General features: G+C 38.9%; 1 protein-coding gene across 1 annotated transcript in view; it reads left to right on the top strand.

Annotated features, from left to right (window-relative positions):
- The first annotated feature begins 583 nt into the window (after positions 1 to 583).
- Positions 584 to 23010, top strand: part of TBX20 (T-box transcription factor 20) — a 51767-nt gene continuing 29340 nt past the window's right edge. The window contains exons 1-5 of the mRNA XM_004269910.3: positions 584 to 1099; positions 4476 to 4734; positions 5747 to 5911; positions 10287 to 10395; positions 14040 to 14198. Coding sequence (XP_004269958.1) covers positions 973 to 1099; positions 4476 to 4734; positions 5747 to 5911; positions 10287 to 10395; positions 14040 to 14198 — 819 coding nt within the window. The 5' untranslated portion in view covers positions 584 to 972. The remainder of the gene's footprint in view (positions 1100 to 4475; positions 4735 to 5746; positions 5912 to 10286; positions 10396 to 14039; positions 14199 to 23010) is intronic.

Here is a 23010-nt window from a genome sequence, read left to right on the forward strand (position 1 = left end):
CTGCCCGGCGAATGGGCTCTGGCCCATTGGCGCCAGCTCTACGGCGTCGGTTTCTGCCCTACTTAGCGCTTTCTAACTTTCTTTTGCAACTTTGAGCACCAGTAAGAAAAAGAATGGAAGGAGGAAAAACTCCCCGAGGCTTCCTCTGGTCTACGTTCCTGAGATCCCAGGTCTTAGGACGCGACCAAAATGCCCCCTCCCGACAGCGATCACCTCCTTCTCACTCCAGGACTGCGAGACCAGGCGGGCTGTGTCCGCGGTCGCTGCGCCAACCTGGTGGTGTCACCCCATTCCCCGAACGGGTACCATGCTCCAGCGGTCTGCTGAGCGAGGCCACGCGGACGCCGCGCCCCGGGCGCGCCCTCCCCACCCGACCCCGCGGCCCCGCCCCCGGCGGCGGAATCAGGAAGCGGTGACGTGTGGCGGCGCTGACTGGCTGCGGGCCGCGGGGATCGCAGCTGCCAGCAAATTAAGGCGCAGGGCGGCGAACGCCCGGGCGCAGTGTCCTCCGCGCCCCTCCGCGCTCGCACGGCTACGCTCCCGCTCCCAGGCAACCACCCCATTTTAGCTGCGCTCGGCCGCTCCGACTGTCCCCAGAGTGGGGAGGGAGGAAAGACGTGGAGCGGGTGCTGCAGGACCCCTAGGCTTCGCGCAGCTGATGCTTGTCTCCAGCTTCCGGAGGCACAGCCTGTGGTCCTACGGAGCGTCCCGGTGCTTGCACACCTAGCTGAGACCGTGGTTGGTCCTCTCCGGCTAGTTTGAAGTCTCTGCGGCTCGAGGCTCTTGCGGTGGGGGAAAGGAGAGGCCGGTGTGGAGCTCTCGGGAGGTTGGGGCTGACTCATCTAGAGTCCCCGACTCCCCTGTGATTGCACTTGGAAACTTTCCGCTGTGTTTCAGTCTCTGTCTCTCTTGGGGAAGCTGGACGGCAGTTCAGCAGGCCAGGTCCCTGGCCAGGACCGCGCACTAGGGGCCATGGAGTTCACGGCGTCGCCCAAGCCCCAGCTTTCCTCCAGGGCCAACGCCTTCTCCATCGCCGCGCTGATGTCGAGCGGCGGCTCCAAAGAGAAGGAAGCTACGGAGAACACTATCAAACCACTGGGTAAGTCGCGTGCTAGACCGTCGGGGTGCGCAGGCATGGGAGTGCTGCACATTTGTCTGTCCCTCCGTTCCCTAGCTTCAGGAGGCTCTCGAGGGTGGCCACCTTTCCCGGCTCGCGGCAGCTCTGACCCTCAGGCCACAGACTATACGTTGCGGGTGGGAGATTTTTTTTTCTCTTAGGCCCGAATTCTTTGGGGACTTCACAGTCTGTTAAATGCAACCGGTTTCCTATCTCGTACGTATATCGCTAGTCGCTTTCCCTACCTATTTTTCTAGAATCCTTATGTCAAGTCGGACATCCGGTGTGTGTAACTTTGTTGGGATAAAAACATTTAGGGGATAAATAATAATAAAACCCCTTTTAATGACTCAACAGGATTTACGATGCGTGTAACACCTGCTTGTGCATTTGAAACCAAGGAGACTCTGACTTCACAAGAAACTAGTTTAATTTTGTTTTCCCCCGACTTGAATAGACTACACAAAGTCAGCTGTCAAGTGCTGTAGAATAAGCCAGTTGTCCCCGCATGAACCATTTTCTTCACAGAAGCTCTAGACTTATCTGTAAGACATCATTTCATAACTGCCGTCATTTTCAGTGGAGGTTGGCAAAAACATTAGCCAGTTACCATTTCCCAGATTCCTCAACTTTTAGCTATACTGTTTATTTAACAACCTTTACCATTTATAGAAGACACTACTCTCAGAGTAAAGGGAAAAAAGGGACTATATTCCCCTTACCACGAGTGAATTGTGTGGGAAAGAAACTGCTGGAGATAAGTGTTTTAAGTCCCTTTACAACTGAGGGTTTACAACTGAGGGAGAAAGAAGTGTTCTCATCATCACCTCTTGGGTCCCTGGGTAATAATTATTCCACACCCTGATCATCTGGTAGCCCTAAAACTGTGGAAAGCATCAAATAGCGAACTTAGGGTAATATTTTTAAAACCTTTTAAACTCTAGTCAATTTTTTTCTTCCTTCTCCCTGTCCTTCTCAACATTTTAACATCTCACACCTTGAAACAACGATAATAATATAAAAGATGAAATGTTAGAGATGAAAAATAAGGGGCCTGGGCAGAGAGAGAAGAGAGAACTAAAATCCCTGCAGCAACTTAGAACCAAGGAAAAGGAAACCGGAAGATCTCCAGAAAACATGTCAAAAAGTCTCCTCCAAGGTTTTCACTCCCTTTCCCTGGTTCTTCCCACCTATCCTCCTGTGTAAATCTAAACCTGCCAAAGAAATGGAAACAACCAATCAGACAAACTCCAACTGTTTAGAAAAAAATTCACACCAATTTCAAAGTTACGTTTGTGGCACTTCCCAACATTATCCGCTCCTATTTAGGGGGCCTCTGAATTCTTTATAAATGCCCCCATTATAATTTGGTAGCTAGCAGGAAAAGAGGATTTCAGGTTAAAATTCCTGACAGAAGTACAGACAGTAGACTGGGAAACATGCCAGCTTCAGCTCCACTGTCATTACAACATTGCTTTCCTTCTCTACTTTCCTGAGAAAAAACCCACCCTCCTCTGAATTCTAAACTATAAAACCATTCACAGCTCACGGTACCTCCACCCTCACCCCAGTCTGTAAAGTGAGCATCCTCCCTCCCCTGGGGCTTTTGAGACCGGCTCCAAAAAGAACCAGAACCGTTTTTCAATTGTCAGAAGGCATTCTAGTCCCTTTCAGGGGCCAGTTCAACAGAGCACAATTAGCAGCTGTAAGCCAAGGACTCGGGCATGTGAAATACCTGTTAAGAGAGAATGAAACACTAGCGAGATGCTGAAGAAACTGTAGGGTGGAAGTCACAAGTGTCTCATTACTGCTCATTTAAACACGTTAAATCTACTCAGAAGAACCACCTCAGACGACTAGATCATTAATTTTTTTTTAGATTGAGATATAATTGACATATAACATTGTGTTAGAGCATTTCTGTATCATTTTCTTCTTCCTCCACTTCCCAACCCTGACCCACTGGTTAGTCTGGAGCTTACAGCATTTGCGTTTTTCAATTGTCAGAAAATTTCTAAGGCTACTTGTTAATTCCCTATAAAGATGTTATGTGAATGTGTTTCTGAAAACATTAGTAAAAAATATGATTTTGCCATGGCATGGTTCTCTTTGAGTTTGAAAACAGAAGGATAAGATAATTTGGTTATTCTTAATTTAAAATGCTTCCATGAGTTGGATTATTATTCTAAGAGAAAAGAAGGTAAAAATTCTCTACTTCCTGCTTGCCTGCCCCAAGTCAAAAGAGAAATGTGAGAAATAAAACATTATATGTGTGTGTGTGTATGTATGTGTGTGCATATATATATATAAAAAACTTGTTTCAATTCCTTGAGGGCACTTAGAGTTGTTTGAAGTTCAGTTTCACATTGCGGATTCAAGTAGTTTCTTTTTTAAAGGATGCAAGATAATTGGGACAATTACAGAGCTCCCCCTGTATTCCATCAAAGTGACTGGTGTAGTCCCAGGCCCTTATCATCTGTGGGGGAGAGTGTTTGGTTCGTAGGCAGTGGTGTTTCAGCTTGATGGTAGATGGCAAACTGTTCTTCCTACTTCAATACTCTGCTCTTCTGGGTTTGGCGTTCTTTTGCGCACTTCCAAAACGTTCTTGAGAGAGAGAGAAATACACATATCATCCCTCAAGTACTTGTTTCAAGCCCGGTCCAAAAAATTGGCCCAGAGATTGTACTCCTGTGATTTAACAAGCAATAAATATGCTAGTCTTTCATAAGATCTCAGGCTGGGAGGGAAATTATAAAAATGCCCTAATGTAATATCTGAAAGCCTAGGAAACTGGGAGCCAGGCAGAGAAGTGAAGTGACAATTTTTTAACCCCCCCAACACCCCTTTTTCACTTTTTCTTATGGGGAGGTGACTCCAAGAGGGAAGGGAAGTTCCGCTCAAAATGAGGATGGTGCTGATTTCTTCACTCCCTTGATCTCCCTGCAGAAAAGTGTCCTCTTTGTCAATGAGGAAGAACTGGCACTAGAGCCCACAAGCTGTGAAGTCTAGAACATGGGAGGGATAACAACAGGACTACTTGCTTTTAATTCTTTATGATCATGCCTTTCTCTTTATCCACTCCTCGCATTTCTATTCTCCAAAGTGGGTTTCAGTAATGGTGGTAACAAACCATGGTTCTAAAACTCACTCATTTGGTTCCGTAAGCAAGCAGGAGCCATGTCACTTCACAGGAATTTCAGGCTTAATTTGTATAGTGATGAGTTATTGCTGTCCTTCTGGAGATTCTGTGCGTAACTTTTCCAAAGTCAAATCCAGGAACCTTGAAATTGTGCTGTTCTCCTTTCTGTATCTTTGCTTGACAGAATTAGCTGTCATTCTCAATTCTCTTTGCCTGCAGAACAATTTGTCGAGAAGTCGTCCTGCGCTCAGCCCCTGGGCGAGCTGACCAGCCTAGACGCTCACGGGGAGTTTGGTGGCAGCGTCGCGGGCAACAGCAGCCCATCTTCCTCCTCTCTGTGCACTGAGCCGCTGATCCCCACCACCCCCATCATCCCCAGCGAGGAAATGGCCAAAATTGCCTGCAGCCTGGAGACCAAGGAGCTCTGGGACAAATTCCACGAGCTGGGCACGGAGATGATCATCACCAAGTCTGGCAGGTTGTAGGGGGGCTTGTCGAGTGAGGAGTGGGGAGAAGGGAATAGTGCCCTGGGTGGCAGAGGGAGTTTCCAGGAACTGGGTGAAACTCTACTGGTCCTGAGCTCCAAGAGGAAGCTTCGCTCAAGGAGGGTTTCTTTCGGCAGACTTGCTTTTGGAAAGAGCTGCTGAGACAGATGTCCAGGCATTTGCTTTCTTGGGATCTGGCAGTGGGAAGCCCCACCCCTGCCCTAAGGGCATGGGACTGGGATCTCTGGCCCCCTGCAGCCTGGGATGGCTTCTGGGTGCAGGGTCGGCATCTGGAGGGAAGCAGGAACTCAGCTCATGCCGGGGTACAGGGCGGGCTGCTGGGTGCTGTGAGGGAGGCAGGCGGCTTCCCTTTTATCAGCCTCAATTTGCAGAGGCTCCCATTAAAAACTAAAATGAAAACCTGGGAGGAAGAATGAAATTTGAAACGACCACACTCCCGGTAGGAAGGAGCTCTGGTGCAGGGGGCCCCTTGGCGCCGCAGTGGGCTGACTCAGGGCAGGCAGGAAGTCCCAGGTGCAGGCTGCTCCTGGGACTGGGGCTAAGGCTCCGGGGGTCGGTGGCCCCTTGGCGCCTGACTGCTCCAGCTCTCAGGACTCTGGGACACACCGCCCAGAGTCTCCCGAAACGAAACCCAACCTGAGAACCCTGCTCTGGCTTTCTACTGAGGCAAGAGTGAGTTTTCTCCCTGGAAGGCAAGGAGGTTATAGGACTCTGTCTGCTCTGGAGACTTTGGTCTGGGAGCCTAATGGGCTTGATGATTTAGCACAGGATTTTCCCTAATTGCAGACCTTTGGGTATTAATGAGGACTCCTACAGAGATGACACTTAAGATTATCTAGGCTCCGGAGAAGGTCAGTCTCCGTATTCACATCTCTGAATGGCTTTACAGGAAACACAAAGAATTTGGGGGCTGGGTAGGGAGGGAAGGCGGACCCTTTTCCTCCCTCTCTAATTCGGGTGATTCTCTTTGTCTCACTGTGTCAGGAGGATGTTTCCTACCATTCGTGTGTCCTTTTCCGGCGTGGATTCTGAGGCCAAGTACATAGTCCTGATGGACATCGTCCCTGTGGACAACAAGAGGTACCGCTATGCCTACCACCGGTCCTCCTGGCTGGTGGCTGGCAAGGCAGACCCTCCGCTGCCAGCCAGGTTTGTGCCTCCAGATTTTCCAGCCAAGCAAAATGTGTATTAACCTTGCTGGCAGACTGTCTCCTGCCCTGGTTGTTTGAATTTTAAGCAGGTCTGTTTTTAAAGCTGTGAGTTCTGGTAAGAGAGCTTTCCAAGCCCAGACACTCCAGGATTAACTACACAAAATATGGGTTCGTCTCTGAGAAAGGCAAGAGTTTGTATGCAGAACACTGCCTTTAATTTTATCTTTCATCATAATTCATTTCAAAGTTTTTCTTAAATTTCAATTGGAATATTTATTAGAAATCTGGCCCCATTTCATATGGCATCCATCATTTCTATTTGGCTAACACCAAACAGAATAAAACTACTGATGAAGTGGCTGCCCTAAAATCCTTTTCAGAAGTGTGCATTTTAGTAAAGTAGTAGTTGCTTACAGTAAATATTTGTTATAACGTGGTTATAACTTCATAGTAAATACCATATTGGTAAAATGTGGTTGTTTTTGACCAGTAAAAGGCTCAGAGATTTTTAAGTAAGAAAAACAAACTCTTTTTTTCCCTCATTATAATTAGTGGATAAATGTAATTCGACATCAAGTTAATATTCTTCTACTGAATTTGTTTTTCTCTTTCTGACTTACTTCACTCTGTATGAATATTAAGGTCCATCCACCTCACTACAAATAACTCAATTTCATTTCATTTTATGGCTGAGTAATATTCCATTGTATACTGTATGCTAACACATATATGTGGAATCTAAAAAAAAAAAAAGGTTCTGAAGAACCTAGGGGCAGGACAGGAATAAAGACTCAGATGTAGAGAAGGGACTTGAGGACACGGGGAGGGGGAAGAGTAAGCTGGAACGAAGTGAGAGAGTGGCATGGACTTATAAACACTACCAAATGTAAAATAGATAGCTAGTGGGAAGCAGCCACATAGCACAGGGAGATCAGTTCGGTGCTTTGTGACCACCTAAAGGGGTGGGATAGGGAGAGTAGGAGGGAGACGCAAGAGGGAGGAGATATGGGGATATATGTGTGTGTGTGTGTGTATATATATATATATATATAGCTGATTCACTTTGTTATAAAGCAGAAACTAACATACCATTGTAAAGCAATTATACTCCAATAAAGATGTTAAAAAAATATTCTTTTACTGAGAAATTACTCAATATATTAGGTAATGACCCAAACAAAACATGTTCGTTTTTGTGCTATTCAATGGTAATGTTTTTCCAGGAGAACTCCGTTTTAAAAATTACATGCAAACCTTTATTACTACTGCCCAAATGAGCATTCTGGGGGAAAAAACCCAGCAAGTTCTTACTTACGTGAATACTAACAGTTTAAGAACAGGACTCTAACTGCATACTTTAATACAAACAATGAATCTTAGCTGACTTTACATTTAGGGTTCTAAAACCAAGCCTTACAGCTTTAAAGTTGTTTTATGACTAAGTAATTTTTATAATTGATTGGAAGTTCATATCATAGCTAAGAATTTATTTAAATGTACAGGTTTAGGAACTCTGAAGTTATAGTTCAAAGTATGGTTCTTTGTTAGTATCTAGTCTGGAGTCTAAGTCAAGGCACAGAACCAACACAGTTTACACATACAGTTCAAATGGAATATTAAGCTTTCTTAGTGGTTGATCATATTATTGAACTTACAGTATATTAAATACACTAGAGAAGAGATTAAAAGAAGCCTCTCCAAGTTTTCCATTCCCACAAGAGACTAGGAAGGAGATCTTCCCAGCCCTTCCAAATTGATATATTAAATAACATATTAAATAATTTTTAGGACTAAAATTTTTTTTTAAATGTCACTGATTTTTTTTAAAAAAAAGGAGCAAGATTTACAAATTTACAATAGATATTTAAATGAATATAATTAGTGTTCTCTACTATTTACTATTAACTAGCCAGTTCACATTACTCTAGAGGTTCTTTCCAAAATTTACAATTTTTTTAAAGGGGGGAGAGAGAGGAAGAAAGAAGAGAGAATGAGAGAAGTATTTTAGCAGATTCCTAACCATTTTTACAAGCAAACCCCTTTTCTTTTTTTTCTCTAAGTCTTTCCTTTAAGAAGTTAATCACTCTTATTTAGCATACATTTTCCTCCTATCTGAAGGTATGGGGAACTGGTGCAGGCCAGTTGGAAATATGACATGCCTTGTTTATGTTACTAATCTGTTCTGGCTGGAAAAGGAAAGCATGTACCAATACACTATCTTAACTGAAGCATGTTTAAGCTATTGCTGGAATTTTAAGTCCCAGAGGACTTGAGAGAAGCGGGGGCTTCCTGTATGCTTTTTCATTCATACTAGTTCAGCTTACTTATATTGATATTAGATTGAAATGTTTTGTGTATTATAGGACAGAAATATTCTAGATCATATAAGCAACTGTTCTTTATTATTATTAAAAGACATAGTGCTATATTTTCTAGCTCCATATGGGAAAGGTGAAGAACTTGGGAGGTGATCATTTTTGAACTGATGGTAGAAATTCCTTGCAGTTCTAGTTCTTTGAAGCACTTTATTTTAGACTGAAGTTTATCAGTCAGCTGTTCCTTATCAGAAGAAATGATGCTTGACAATATCATTTGATCATAGTAATGGAAAAGACATTATATATGACCTAAGTAATGTTATATTTTCATATAGGACATTTCCTTTTTTTAAAAAAGTAGTCGATATTTAAATAAATTAATCTTTATTAATGTTATCATATGTGGTGAACTCATACTTAAAGAGGGACCATCTCATCAACTTCTAGGACTTTAAATATTTTTGAACCTTTCTGGAGGAGTGGGTAGGATATGGTGCTGATTAGTAAAACAACTGTACCTATAAAGTTATAGCCTTGGAGGGGTGACACTTGAAAAGCTATTATGGTTGTGTCATCAAAGAATACTTCAATTGAAAGGCAATTTTGAGCACTCCTTAAAAAAAAAATCAAACAAACAGGCAGACAAACACCTAAGTTCTTGTATGGGTCTGGTAAGAATCTTTAGTGCTGTCAGCCTGTTTTGTGCTTTGCTTCTTGTGGGCTTTGTGAGTTGCAGCACGTGCACCCAATTCTTCTATTCTTAGTCCTCTGTGTGACAAACCACGGCATAGACTTCTTGTTCTTTACATGAATATGTTTTTAATTTTTCCTTGTCTTTGCCCCAACCATAATATTTGTTTAATGATAGTTATAAATATTCTACACAAAATATAGATATAAATAACCCATTGCATGGATAAAGGAATTTATCCCATTAAATCAAGGATATTTCCTTCCTCTATCATTAGTTCTATGACATACCTGACTTCAGAAACGCTTATGTTGAGTGGATACTAGGATTGATTTACAAAGAGTTGTACTTAGTGTGAAGCTTGCAGGCAAAACAAATGACCTGCATTTAACTGTCAGTGAGTAAAAGATTGCCTTGAACATAGCAGCTGATCAATAAACGATAAATCCTTGATAAGTATATTTTTTCCCATCAAAGCCTTTTTACCCAACTTGTTTTCACTCTCCTTAGTGAGCACTTAACTAGGTGATGATGAAAGTAGTAATATTTAAAGTACCGGGAGAAGCAAACAGACTATGTGATCTGTGGACTATTAAAAGTTCCCCAGGTCACTGTATTAAAATTATTCTGTCTTGTTTATAAAGAGCATGAACTTTAAATTGAATCACCTTCAAGTTTAAATGAATAGATTCTCTAGAATTGTTTCCTCTTTTAAATTCTTTGTCTTCATTGCTTTTTAGCAGTGCTTATACTAGGAATTCATTTTGCAATTAGTTATAACCTAGTCTTTCTTTTGAAAATATCTACAACAATAGGATTTTATATTTGACAGAAGCAGACTAGTAGTTGATTAGGTTGATGGGAAAAACCCACCTTTAAAAAAATGGCTTGTTCAGCAAATAACAGCAAATGTATTAAGTACATTTTATTTATTTATTTATTTATAATTGGACTATAATTGCTTTATAATGTTGCGTTAGCTTCTGCTGTACAATGAAGGGCATCAGCTATATGTATACATATATCCCCTCCCTCTTGGACCTCCCTCCCACCTGCCCCCATCCCACCCATCTAGGTCGTCTCAGAGCACTGAGCTGAGCTTCCTGTGGGACAAATTGGGAGATTAGGATTGACATATATATACTACCATTAGTATTACCCCTTTTAAATCATTGGTACACAAAGAAACACATTTAGATGTTTCAGCATTATTTTGGTATTGCTGTATTACTAAATTTGAGATTATACGAGGCAAATAAAATTCACTTTATATGAGATTTTTGTGTCTCTTTAGAATCAGAATATTTATAACCCAAACATTTTTTTTTTAAAGTCTCAATAAAATTCTCTCATAATTTTCTTAGGCTGTATGTACATCCAGACTCTCCTTTTACTGGTGAGCAGCTACTTAAACAGATGGTGTCTTTTGAAAAGGTGAAACTCACCAACAATGAACTGGATCAACATGGCCATGTGAGTACAGTGCTTGGACTATGCGGATTCCCTGGGATGGAATGGAGAAACCACATAAAGCTTCCTCCCTTGATGTCTCTTCCTCTCTCCCTTTCCCCCTCCCACCCTCCAGCTCTGAGTCATTCTATGAGAACATTAATATGTTCTACAGGGAACCTTGACTGCTATTGTCAAGAGGTCATTTACAGAGATGCTGTATGCCATTTCTATGCAAGAGGGTCAGGGACCTCTGGCACCATGGATTCCTACTTCTGCAACTGCTTTAACACCTGCACCAACTAAACAAAGGGAATGTGCATTTTGGAGGTTACTACAGCCCATTCTTGGATTAAACATCTAATTTCTATCAGTGGTATATCAGATAACACAGCATAAAGGGAATGGGGCTGAGACCTCCTATGGGGGTTTCCCAAAGTGTGTTGTATAGAATACATTCTTGTGCGATGCAATGGGGCAAAAGGATTTTATGTACAAATAAATTTGGGAAAGTGCTGTTAGCTCATTATATATCCCCTCTGTAGAGAGCCTTATGAATATTAAAACACAATGAAGTCTTGCAGTTAAAAACAAAACAATTTGATTTTACATCAGTAAGGAGTTCATTAAAATGTTGAAGAAAAGAGAAATTGGAATTCTTAGCTCTTATCAACAGTTAATAGAACAAATAGCCATTGACACAGGCTTTTCCATATTTGCTAAGACTGCTTTTTAAGGAACTATCTATGCTGTTATTTCATGCTCTTAAATAAAGATTCACATTTAAAAAAATCTGTTTTAGATTTTATGCTAAGAAAACTTCAGACAGACATGCATGCTTCTTTTTGATGAGGAGAATACTGTTTCTTTTTTTGCCTCATTTGCCAGAAAGCACATTGGGATTTTCATAGTTGCTTTCCTTGGCTTAGATATTCTGATATAATTATTCTCTCTCTTATCCCCTTTATTAAGGCTCCTGTTACTTAAGGTTTTAGTTTTTTACTGGATTTATGCAATTCAGAAAAAGAGTTTCAAAACTTTTCTCAAAAAAGACGGTTACACATAGTTAAGAGAGAGCTCTAGACATGGTTTCAAATGGTTGATCGAACCTGGAACCAAGTAAATCACTTCAGGCACTGCCACCATCCATATGCCCACAGGAGATCTTGTTTATCTCGACCAAGTCAGAGTAACCAGGTTAACTAACAACTCTGCTGGTGGCACTGTTGGGATGTTGGAAGTAGGTTAACAGGCTTCTGTTACTTGATGTATTGGAAAAGATAACTGACTTTTTTTACCTTCAAGGATGTTGGCAGAATTGTCCTTTCTTTCAGATGTTTTCATTGACAGATTTTTTTTTTCAGGTTAAAATTTATGAAGTATCTGAGAGACATTTTCTGTAGGCCCATGATCATTCTTAATGTCATTCATATTAAAATTTCTTGGGCTCCACTGAAATCTTTGCAGAGATAAATGAAATTTTTTTATGGTTCTAGTATTCTCCAATGTGAAACTTTTATAAGAACTGTTTGAGTTTTTCCAGAAAGACCTGAGAATTCATTTTGAGATCAGTTGTCCAGAACTGATATGTTTTCCTAAATTTTAGCATCAGCTTCATGGATGGGAATAGCACTAAGCTATATTTCAGGAGCTCTGGGTTCTAGTCTGATTATGCTAAGATTAGACCTTGACAAATTGTTTAAGTCTTACATGGTTGCTAATATCCATTTTAGCTTTAAAATTTTATTATTTAATATAACTCTTTGTTACCAGAAATAGTGTATTCTGAAAAGTACCAGGAAATATTTTTAGATCCTGTGGTGTTTAGCCAAGTTCTTTGAATCAGTCCTAAAGAAGCCCCCTTTGTAGATGCATTCCAGGAAAATTTCTTATTTCCAGGAATTTATTTCTTCGATGAAACAACGTCTACATTTTTATCAGTGTTTCTTAGCTCCATGAAAGCTTGAGCAGAGGTTCAAGGAGCCCTGGGATCTGAGACTCAGTCTGCGGTCTGAGTCTGTCCAACACCCTTTCCTAAAGGAAATTAATGTGGGAGTGGTATAAGGAAGAGGGGACCTTATTTAAAGCTTAGGTTTTTTTCCATTGTGTGTGTGTGAGTGTGTGTGTGTGTGTGTGTGTGTATGATTTGAAAACTCTATCTTCTTAGTAGAACATATAATGAATGGTCAGGTTTTTCTTATATCAGGATTAGGAGGCAAATGTTTACTTCTGTCACTTCAAGTTTATTCCAGTTTTATGACTGAGCATAGGTATCTTGAACTCCTTGGAATAAATGCATTACACAAAGAAATAACTTTTTTTTAAGTTTCTTTTGATTCATTTGAACGTCTCATTTGTTTCAGTAATTCCTATTCAGGTCTGGGATCATAAAAAGATGGCATGTTCAAAAATTCAATGCCAGTTAATGCCCTGTAACTTTGTTGCCTTGTATCTCAACATGGAAAGAGACTGATTCTGTATCGGTTATCTCACAGTGACTAGTATTTAACTCTGCTAAAGTCAACCAGTGTTAACACTCACCCACCACACCCAAGTTAGCCAAAGAACAAGAGAGCAACAACACTGCATGCCATTGACCCTCGTCCTGCCACAGCATGTATCAGACACCTCCCCTGAGAGCCAAGCTCTCTGCTAGGCCCTTGGGGTGAAGGGCATACATTGTAAGCCCTGTTATCCCAGGAAAGACATACCCAATTTTGTAGATTTAGGTAGCTGTCTGGGTTGCGGGGCAGGGGGAGATGTGGAAAATCTTTAACATCTCAAAGTAAGTTTTGTTGCTCAAATTTCATAATGGTAAATTATTGTATTTTATTTAAATGATACATGAAAAATACTGCCTGTTAACAGGGTATATTTCTGATCTCTAAGTACTAGACAACTTTTAGTAGCTATGGAATGGAAGACATCCATCACTAACATTCTTACTTAGTTTGTAACTGGAAGTCAGTAATCAATGAAGTTGTCAGAAATGATGACGACGACAATAATAATACAGTTTACTAAGCACTTCCTATTTGCTATGTGATTTACAAGGGTTACAGCGTCTGATCCTCACCACAACCCCTGTGAAGTTAATACTGTTCTTGCATTTAAGAAAATGAGGTAAGAGAGGTGAGATCACTTGGCCCAAGATTAAAGAGCTAGAAAGTAGCAGATTCAGTATTCCAACCAAGGTCTACCTTATACCACACTGCCTTTTAAAATTGTTTTATTCCCTCCGTCCCATCTGCCACCCACCCCTCACCCCCCACTGCCCCAAATAACAATCTAGCCTCCTCAAATATGTAATTTCTTACTTTAGAAAATTTAGAGACATACTGCCTTTGGTCTAACCAGACTAAAAAACAAAAAGCATTTTTTCAAAAATAAACATCCTCCAGATGACTTTTTCCTCTATCATTTTAGAAAGGACACTTGAAACAACCTGTATTATTTACAGTTGGTTTGGTAAAAGGTGATTCACAATACTCTGCAGTATCATGTGAAAATTATTTGCGTGAAGAATGGAAAGGGTAGATCCTAATCTTAAAACTGCATTTGACACAGTAGATTTTATGGTTCTTTCTTTGCCTCATTGTAATTTGGCCTGTTTATTAGCACTATAAGTACTTAAAATCCAGTACTGTACTTCCCACTCTTTGCTGCAGATAATTTTGAACTCAATGCATAAGTACCAGCCACGGGTGCACATCATTAAGAAGAAAGACCACACAGCCTCATTACTTAATCTGAAGTCTGAAGAATTCAGAACATTCATCTTTCCAGAAACAGTTTTTACGGCGGTCACTGCCTACCAGAATCAACTGGTGAGTATACCCTTCACAATTTATTTCCCGAATAAGATAAGGCTTTAGGAGAGTTATCTTCTTGGAGAGAAGGGCTATCCCAGTACTCAAAACAGAAATTCACTTTGGAGAAAGCTATGGAGAATCAGCCCCAGGACTTCCAAATATGTTGAGTATCCATGGCTCAAGGTTATGAAGGTCTGTATTACACCATCTTTCTTAGAACCTTTATACTCCTGGTCAGGCTGTTCACTGCTCACATGTCCCACCCAAACCTGACCCAATCTGCCCTCTCAAATTTTCTCAAGAACATTACCTGCTTCCTTCTCTTTCTGGTAGAGCCTCATGACATGTGTTACCATACACTCATTGCTTCATAAAATTTAGAAGTTCAGTTTTTCTGCTAAATTAGCACACGTAGTGTGCTAGCCAACTATCCAAACTACTGATACATTAGATATTTTGTGAGATTTATTCAGCTGTAATTCAGGGTAAGATAATTCTAGTAGAATGATCTTAAATGCCTCTTTAGATAATAGACTGTAGTATGTAAGCAGTTGTGTATTTAATTAACATCAAGATATCTAATTTGTAATATTGAGTTATATATTTTCTATTCTCTGTTGTAAATCATATTTAAAATTTATGCATTTCTTCATCCATAAGGCTTAGTCCAACTCTACTGTAAATATTTATCAAAGTGTTGCTAAGGACTGAATCCTGTTCGATACTTCCCCATGTATTCTTTCATGGTCAGCATAATCTTGAAGGCCAGGGGTAACAGTAACATTCTTTAGTGAGGAATCTGAAGCTAAGAGAGGACAAGTAACTTTTCCACAGTCTGAATGGACCAGAAGTAGAATTCCTTTTGATACACTGTACTTTAGTAAAAGGAACTCACATTGTCAGTTTACTCTGGGTTTTGTGTCTTGCTTTTATTTGACTGGTTATAGGTATCCAGGACTCTTGCTCTCCTCATGTCTTGATGTTATATTTTGGGTTCTGAGTGAATACTGTTAGGTGCTGCCTGATAGATGGCTCAGAGTCCAGAGTGGGATGGTCAACCAAGCAAAAATGGTGTTGAGTCTCTCAGGAAAAGCAAGAAGATGAAACTGAAAGCCCAGGTAGCCCTATACAGATGAGGAAACAGGAAGTCAGAGAAGGGATGTAGAAAAATGGCCAGAGTGGGTATGTGTCTGTAAGGCATAAGCACCTATAATTTCCATATGACTTTGAGTAGATTTCACTTCACCACTGTGGCTGCCATCTTCTTTGCCTGTAAACTGGGACTAAGAAACAGACCATCTTAGGGAACAACTGTTAAGGATCAAATGAGATGCTGTGCATAAACATGCCTTTGGAAATTGTAAGGCACTCTGTAAATAAAGCACGTGGTGACTGTTGGACTGTCTCTGGAATGTCCAAAGAGGATTTGCCACCATTTGGATTTTTAAATGTTAGTGGCAACTTTTCAATGAAATAAATGAATGCACAAATGTTATACTATTTATCTTTAAGTAAAAGCAAAGTACTATAACTTTTTAATTATCCTTAAGATAACAACACAGCAGTGGCAACTTTCAGAGAATGCCCAAGCTAAAAATTTGGGTATAGAGTGAAGCCCACAAAGCCCTAAAACATAATGCTATTTCTCTTAGAATCTGGAACACTGACATCAACAATCCCATTTTTAATTTATTTAAGGACACATGTAATACAGGTATCACAGGATCTAAAAAGATTCCTGAAACATTTAATTCAATTTACACTAACTGAATTAGTAGCTTTTATATTATAAAACATCAGATTTATACTAATACAAGAAAACCTGCTGATGTTTGAGAATGAAATAAAAACTTGTCAAAAACTTCATTGCTTTTATCAGAATTATCTGTAAAGGGAGCCAAAGCAAGAATAGGTAACTTGGGATTGTTTAGTGAAAATTATGGGCAGAACAAAATTAAGGAAAGTTCTAAGTGTAACACCTTAGATTTGGTTTAACTGATGAAGAAGCAATCCTGAATAAATATTGGCAGGACCTCTCATATCATGGAACACGGAATAGGAGGTTATTATCTACATAATTATAATAACAGCTAATATTTGGGTGCGCAAGGCACCATTTAAAGTGCAGTCTTATTTAATCCTCACAATGATATTATGAGATAGGAACAACAGTATTTTTATGTTGCATTTTACAGTTCAAAGAATGGAGGCATGGAGTTAAATAACTTATCCAATGTGACCCTGCTGCTCCCATCACAGATATGAATCCAGGTAGTTAGGTTTAAAAGCCTAACCTCTTTAGGTGCTTGGTGTCCCCAAGAAAGGGGAACCTCACCTCCTCTCAATGAATGGACCCTCAATGAATGTGACCCTGATGGATTCAAGACATCCTTTTTAGAGGGTTTCAGTTCTTTATGTTAATTTCTTTTCTTTTCTTTTCAGCAAGTGCTCACTGCTTACCTGCTGTGTGCAGGGAGCTCTTCACACTGACAGCAGCCAGTGTAACAAGATGGTAATCAACCTATATTGACAGTCAAAATATCCACTGGCATTAGCTGTTTCTAATAGGAGCCATATGCTTTAGTGACATTACCTCACTGAATTCTTTTGTTTCCGCTCAACATTTATCTAGAAAATTTTCAAATATCCCAAAGTTAAACAGATGGTAAAATGAACCACGTATACTCTCCACCCAGATTCAACAATTAACATTTTTCCAATTTGCTTTACCTCCCCTGCCCCATTTCTCAATCTCTGTACATGTACATACTTTCCCCCTTCTCGCAACCATTTGAAACTAAGATGCATGCATCATGATACTTTACCTGTAAGTACTTCTACAAGTTTAGACTGACAATAAGATTACTTTGTAACCACAGTATCTTTACAACATCTAAAATTGAGTTCATATTAAAAATTTCGGGATGGACCTACAAATGTCTTTATAGCCTTCCCCCCCAACCCCCGCCTTTGAACTAGTATCCACCTAAGGTTCATGGTTTGGATTTATTTTAATTTAGAAGAATCTCTCTATATTTTTAATCAATATCTCACTTAATTCTGACACTAATCCCCTGAATAAGGCCCCATAAGCCTCATTTTGTGGATGAAGAAACTGAGGTTCAGAGTGGTTAATACACTTGCCCAAGGTCACAAATCTGGTAAGTGAAAGAACCATCTTCTGGGTATTAACTCCTCCTTTTTGGTAGCATCCTGCTGGATTGCAAGGCCAAGAAAATGACCACTGACAGTGTCAAGGTTGGGAAACTGAATGTGAAAATACTGCTAAATTAAAATAGGCTAAGATTCTAATAAACACATATCCCAACACTAGTTGCTCCTCTTGAAAATGTTTATTTCTAATTAAGATTATAAATAGGCTCAAAATCCACCTACCAGCGCCTAGCTACCTTTCACTGCATCATTAAGTGTAACAATTAATATGATTAGTATATATCATTTCATTGCTAAATAACCCACAATAAGTGATTAAATTCAGTACTGCTTTTCTCAATAGATCCTGCCATGTCTGAGTTTATTTCTGTGCACCCACCTTTAAAGCCATAATCCCTAGCACAATGCTGTATGTGTGTGTGTATGTGTGTGTGCATGTGTGTGTGCTTTTACTTAAAGATAAATAGTATAACATTTGTGCATTCATTTATTTCATTGAAAAGTTGCCACTAACATTTAAAAATCCAAATGGTGGCAAATCCTCTTTGGACATTCCAGAGACAGTCCAACAGTCACCACGTGCTTTATTTACAGAGTGCCTTACAATTTCCAAAGGCATGTTTATGCACAGCATCTCATTTGATCTTTACAGTTGTTCCCTAAGATGGTCTGTTTCTTAGTCCCAGTTTACAGGCAAAGAAGATGGCAGCCACAGTGGTGAAGTGAAATCTACTCACATATATATTTGAAATTCAATTAATAGTCAAAAATTTGATTTGGTATACTAATGAGCCATTTTTGCAAATGGTTTACAGACCTCATAAGACCAATCGAAATTCATGTGGGGTGAATAAACCATTTTGGGGGTTAGTATTTTCATTAGTCTTATACAGTTTTCTGAAGTTATCCTTGATTCTTTCTAGGCCTCCTCACATTTACTGCCTTTTCACTGCTATACCATGCTTGTCTACTGATTTACCCATAATAAACATAAAATAAATATATAGGAAATAAACAAATATGTACTAAGTACAGTATAAATATTAGAGTATTTTCATGCACAAAGAACAGGGAGAAAAGAGAGAAAGAAGATTTAAAAGTTCATACTTAGGACCGCCTTTATATCTCTTAAACTTTGGATAGGACATTATTTACATATATATTAAAAGCCAAATCAAATTTTCCATTAGAATTCGTGAAAAAGCTTCTCATTTATTATGTCTGGTAGTTTTATTTGTAAGTAATGAAAACGGGACCTTTTTTCTATTTTTTCCTCTGGTTTTTGTGAAGAAATGATTGCATTTCTTTACATTATTAGATTAAAGCTAAATACATTATACTTTCAAAAAGCTATTTTATAATATAAGATTTAAAGGTCATACATTGTTTTTGAGCAGGCAAGCCATTGCTGTAAAGTTGAAGTGTAGGTCAGGTTTCATTTTTAAATGCCTTTGGACAGATCTTTTCCTGATAATTGGAGAAACGGTCTCTGAGGGCCAATTTCACCTTGTGGCTGGGAACCCCAGCTATATTCAGTGCAGTAATATCACATGGAATAATAACTACTAGAAAAAGTCCCTTTCTCTTTGGTGCAGCTGGCAGTGTCAAAATCTGCCCTCCATTTATACATATATTTATCTATAAAGGAGATGTTGAAATAATGAATGTTTTTGGTTAGGAAGTGTATTATGTTCCATATTATTAAGATAATACATGAAAAAACATGTGTATTTTGACCACAATTAGTCAGTGATTTGCATATATGTACATACACTTGAAACAGGATTTCTTAAGCACATACTGCTGTCCTTGTTAATTCTTCTTCCTCATAAAATGAAAAATATTGCTGCTTTTAAAATTTGTTGTTGAATCATAAAGACATACTTGTAGTTTCACATGGGTTCTCTACATACGTTTTTGGTAGCTGACTATTTTTGGATCTTTCTTTTAGCTTTACCTTTGACATGGGTGATGCTGTTCAACAGCTTTACAAGCTGCAGGTATTCTATATTAGGAAAATGATGTCCAACTGACATCACTGTATATAACCCAGGTCTTCCTCTCATTGGTTCTCAAATACGTAACTTTTTCGTTCTCCCACATTTCATAAAGGGATATAAAACTATATCTGCAGAAATGAATTTCTTTCTATTAACTACTGGTTTTTATTTAAATATCCATGGAATAAAATCTGTGCCTGACCTTTTAAAAGTGCATGATTAACTAGAATGTTAAAACTTTGCTATTTAAAAATTACTTTATCTTAAAATAGAAAACAAAATGCTTTTTACGTAGACTCAAGAATTTCACCTAGTCTATAACTGGTAAACATATGAAATCATATTTCTGACTGCTTGTCCTGGAAGCAAAGTTCAAAAGACATTTCTGGGGTGCTTATTGTTGGTGCCCCAGTAGATTCAGAGTCTGTGATATCACAGTGAGCACGGTGGGCTCATTAAGAAGTCTACCCACAGTCCCTGTACTGCTAATCAGTACTCCATAAAGCCTGTTCAAGACTGTAGTGGTTAGTTCAGGGTCCCTGTACAATTTTAGTAGTAAGAGATCCATTCAGCTTTTTTTCTCTAACTTCCAAAAGCAATTTTTTTCCCTGGAATTAGATAAAATAGTCCATAGAGAAAGTAAATACCTGGTTACTCTCTTGAGCTCCTTTTCTAATTAACACACTAAAGTTAAATCACTGCTGAACCAACTGGTAAATCTAGCTGTATGAGTACATCTTGTACTATTCTTGAAACTTCCCTTCAGTTTGAAATTATATCAAATGTAAAGTAAAAAAGTTACCATTGATACTCTTGGGGATGATGAAAGAAGGACCAAAAAGATACTGGAAAGAGAAAGTTCTAATAAATGAAAGAAAATTCCAAAGAAATCTGAAAACTTGTGTTGAATTTGATTCACTTCCTCATTCAAAGTTATGGCAGTAATACTAGATATGGTGACACATCAATTGAGCAACTAACACACACACACTGAGAATATTTATTTTCTACGACAACTCCACAATCATTACATTCTGAGCCAACAGTCTACCTCCTGGAAATATAAATAACAACAAATACAATTCTCAAAATCCTTTTCAGGGACAAAGTGGATCAAAGGTGGTTCTTTAACTGTTATAACAGATAGATAATATTTTCTATTCTTTTAGTTTATAAAGACTCAAACAAAGCTTGATATGGTTCACATTTTTTTGTTATATTTATTAAAAAAAATTTTTTTTGGCTGCACTGCGTGGCTTGCAGGATGTTAGTTTCCCGACCAGGGATTGAACCCGGGACCCGGCAGTGAAAGCGCCAAGTCCTAACCACTGGACCACCAGGGAATTCCTGATATGGTTCATATTTTAGAGGGATGGCTGCAAAAGGACTTCGTTCAAAATTTCTCCATCAGATATTATTTGCCTTTGTCTCCAGAAAATTTTATCCATTGGCAAATCCATTCACTTTTTATAAATGAGCTTGTAAGAATTGAACTTGAAGACTTAACTTTATTGCTGTATCTTACAGTTTCAGTTTGAAGCTTTTATCTGGGTTTGGTTCACACTTAACATCACCTAACACTGCAGGGGACGTGGTGCCAGCTTCTTTAGTGGCACTTAAACCACTTCCAGTTCTATGTATGCCTCTGCCTGCTCCATGGAATTTTAGGGACCATGTGATCTCATTTCTGTTGATAAATTATTGTGAAAGTGTTTTCATGAACTATAAAGCACTTTAGAAATCTAAAGTATTTTCATTTATAATTATTCAGTAGAAAAAGATAAAGAAATCCCATTTTTGAGGATTTAAAAATCTTGTTGGTGTTTTACAATTCTAGAATATATTGACTGCTTGGGCTTTAGAAAATGTTTGTAATTTATTTCAAACAAATACAACTTTTTATCTTTGCCCTGAAAACTGACCTTTAATACTAAATCCTAGTCTGAAAGAATGGCTAGAAGAATGGCTTTCACCCTTTAGAAATCCATGCCCTTAATTTAAAGGGGTGGCTGAGTGTGAGAGAATGTTCTCTACAAACTCTTGATGGCCACACTTTAGCGACAACCTCAGTGGTTCCTGTATATTTCTTTCTATGCACACAAAGACCTGTTGCTGTCCATTAAGAACAGGTTTCTCACTTATCTAGCTTATTTCCTTCACTGTTTACCATTGTCCATTAAATAAGCTGAAAAGGAAATTAGCAATTTTATTTTTGGCTACTCTAGAGTGAATGTGCATGGGACAATAATGAGCATTTCTGAGGCACTGTCAAGTGTCCTTAAAAACTAGTATCAAAGAATCAATCTTACAACTTGCCAGTGTTAATGATAGAGAAGTTCAGTCTCTCTGGTAAGGATAGTGTGGGAAGTTCTATTTTAAGTGAGGTAAATAGCTTTTTGCAGCTTGTACATTGGTTAGCTCACATTAAGAAAACTTGAAAAGTAAAAAAAAAAAGACTGTCTTTTGTAATGAAAAAAACAATTCTTTAGATGTTAATAGTTTAAAATGAAAAGTAGATACACTCTGATCAAAGGGAAAGTTGCTTATTGGCAAAATAGTATTTCAAACTATTATATATCTCAAAATAGATATATTTTTGATTGTGTTTATTCCTTACTTTGAAAGAGGAAGGCATGCCGCCCTCAATCTATAACTTTTTTTCCAGGTTAAGACTATTCTGTGTGTGTCTCTCTTTCCAAAGATGAATGTGGGTTCTCATTTTGACACAAATGAGCTATGACTCTCTTTAAAGGTGTCTGTCGTTCTAATTCCAATAATTCTCCTCCATTCCTTTTAGCTCTTAACACTCAGAAATTTTGCAAGTAGAGCATCTTTTAATCAATGTTTTATTTATTTATTTATTTATTTTCTTTGTAACCTAACATTTTTCCGTGAAGGTGCAGTGCATATATTTTAATGGATCTTTCTACATTAATATTGTGAAAATGATGACTAGCACAACATAGACACTTCAGACTATGATTCTTATTAGGAAATTTTTTTTTCCATATAAGCATAGAGTCTGTAAGTAACATTATATGGGAGGATAATAAGAGACCCACTAATTTGATTCTTATTTAGTCAGATGGAAAGGGGAACAGGGGTAAATTTATATGCTGAAAGCTTTATATCATGTATTTATGTCAGGTATTTCATATAGTATTGAACATGAAGTTACTACTGTGGTATCCATTATGGTATATATCGGTACCCATGGTATTAACAAATGAGGCTGCCAAGTCAGCATGAGGTAACGTTCTTGTTTTTATTCCCCATTACTCACCAATGCTGGCCTTCTAGACAGCTTCCCTATTCCCCAGTCGAGCTCTAGCCTTTCACTACTCTCTTAAATACTTCACACAGCAGCCACACTGTTTGTAAAAGGCCCCCATTTCAAACTGTCTCTATCCATTGACTTCCAGCCTGTTTTAGGACCAGTCTGTCCTCAACTACTTCCTTCTCTCTGAGGCCTTCTCTGACCATTCCACCCAATTTAGGCCTCTTGTGAACTTCCTTAGCAATTTTAACCTCTATCACAATACTGAGAGACATTAAGATATTCTTGGGGTGCCATGATGGAAAATGAACAAACTTTTTATTTCTGATTTTATTTCCTTGACCATGGAAATGATACAGTTTTGTTACACTTTCTT

The sequence above is a fragment of the Orcinus orca genome, chromosome 9, assembly GCF_937001465.1.
Source record: "Orcinus orca chromosome 9, mOrcOrc1.1, whole genome shotgun sequence".
Lineage (NCBI taxonomy): Eukaryota > Metazoa > Chordata > Mammalia > Artiodactyla > Delphinidae > Orcinus > Orcinus orca.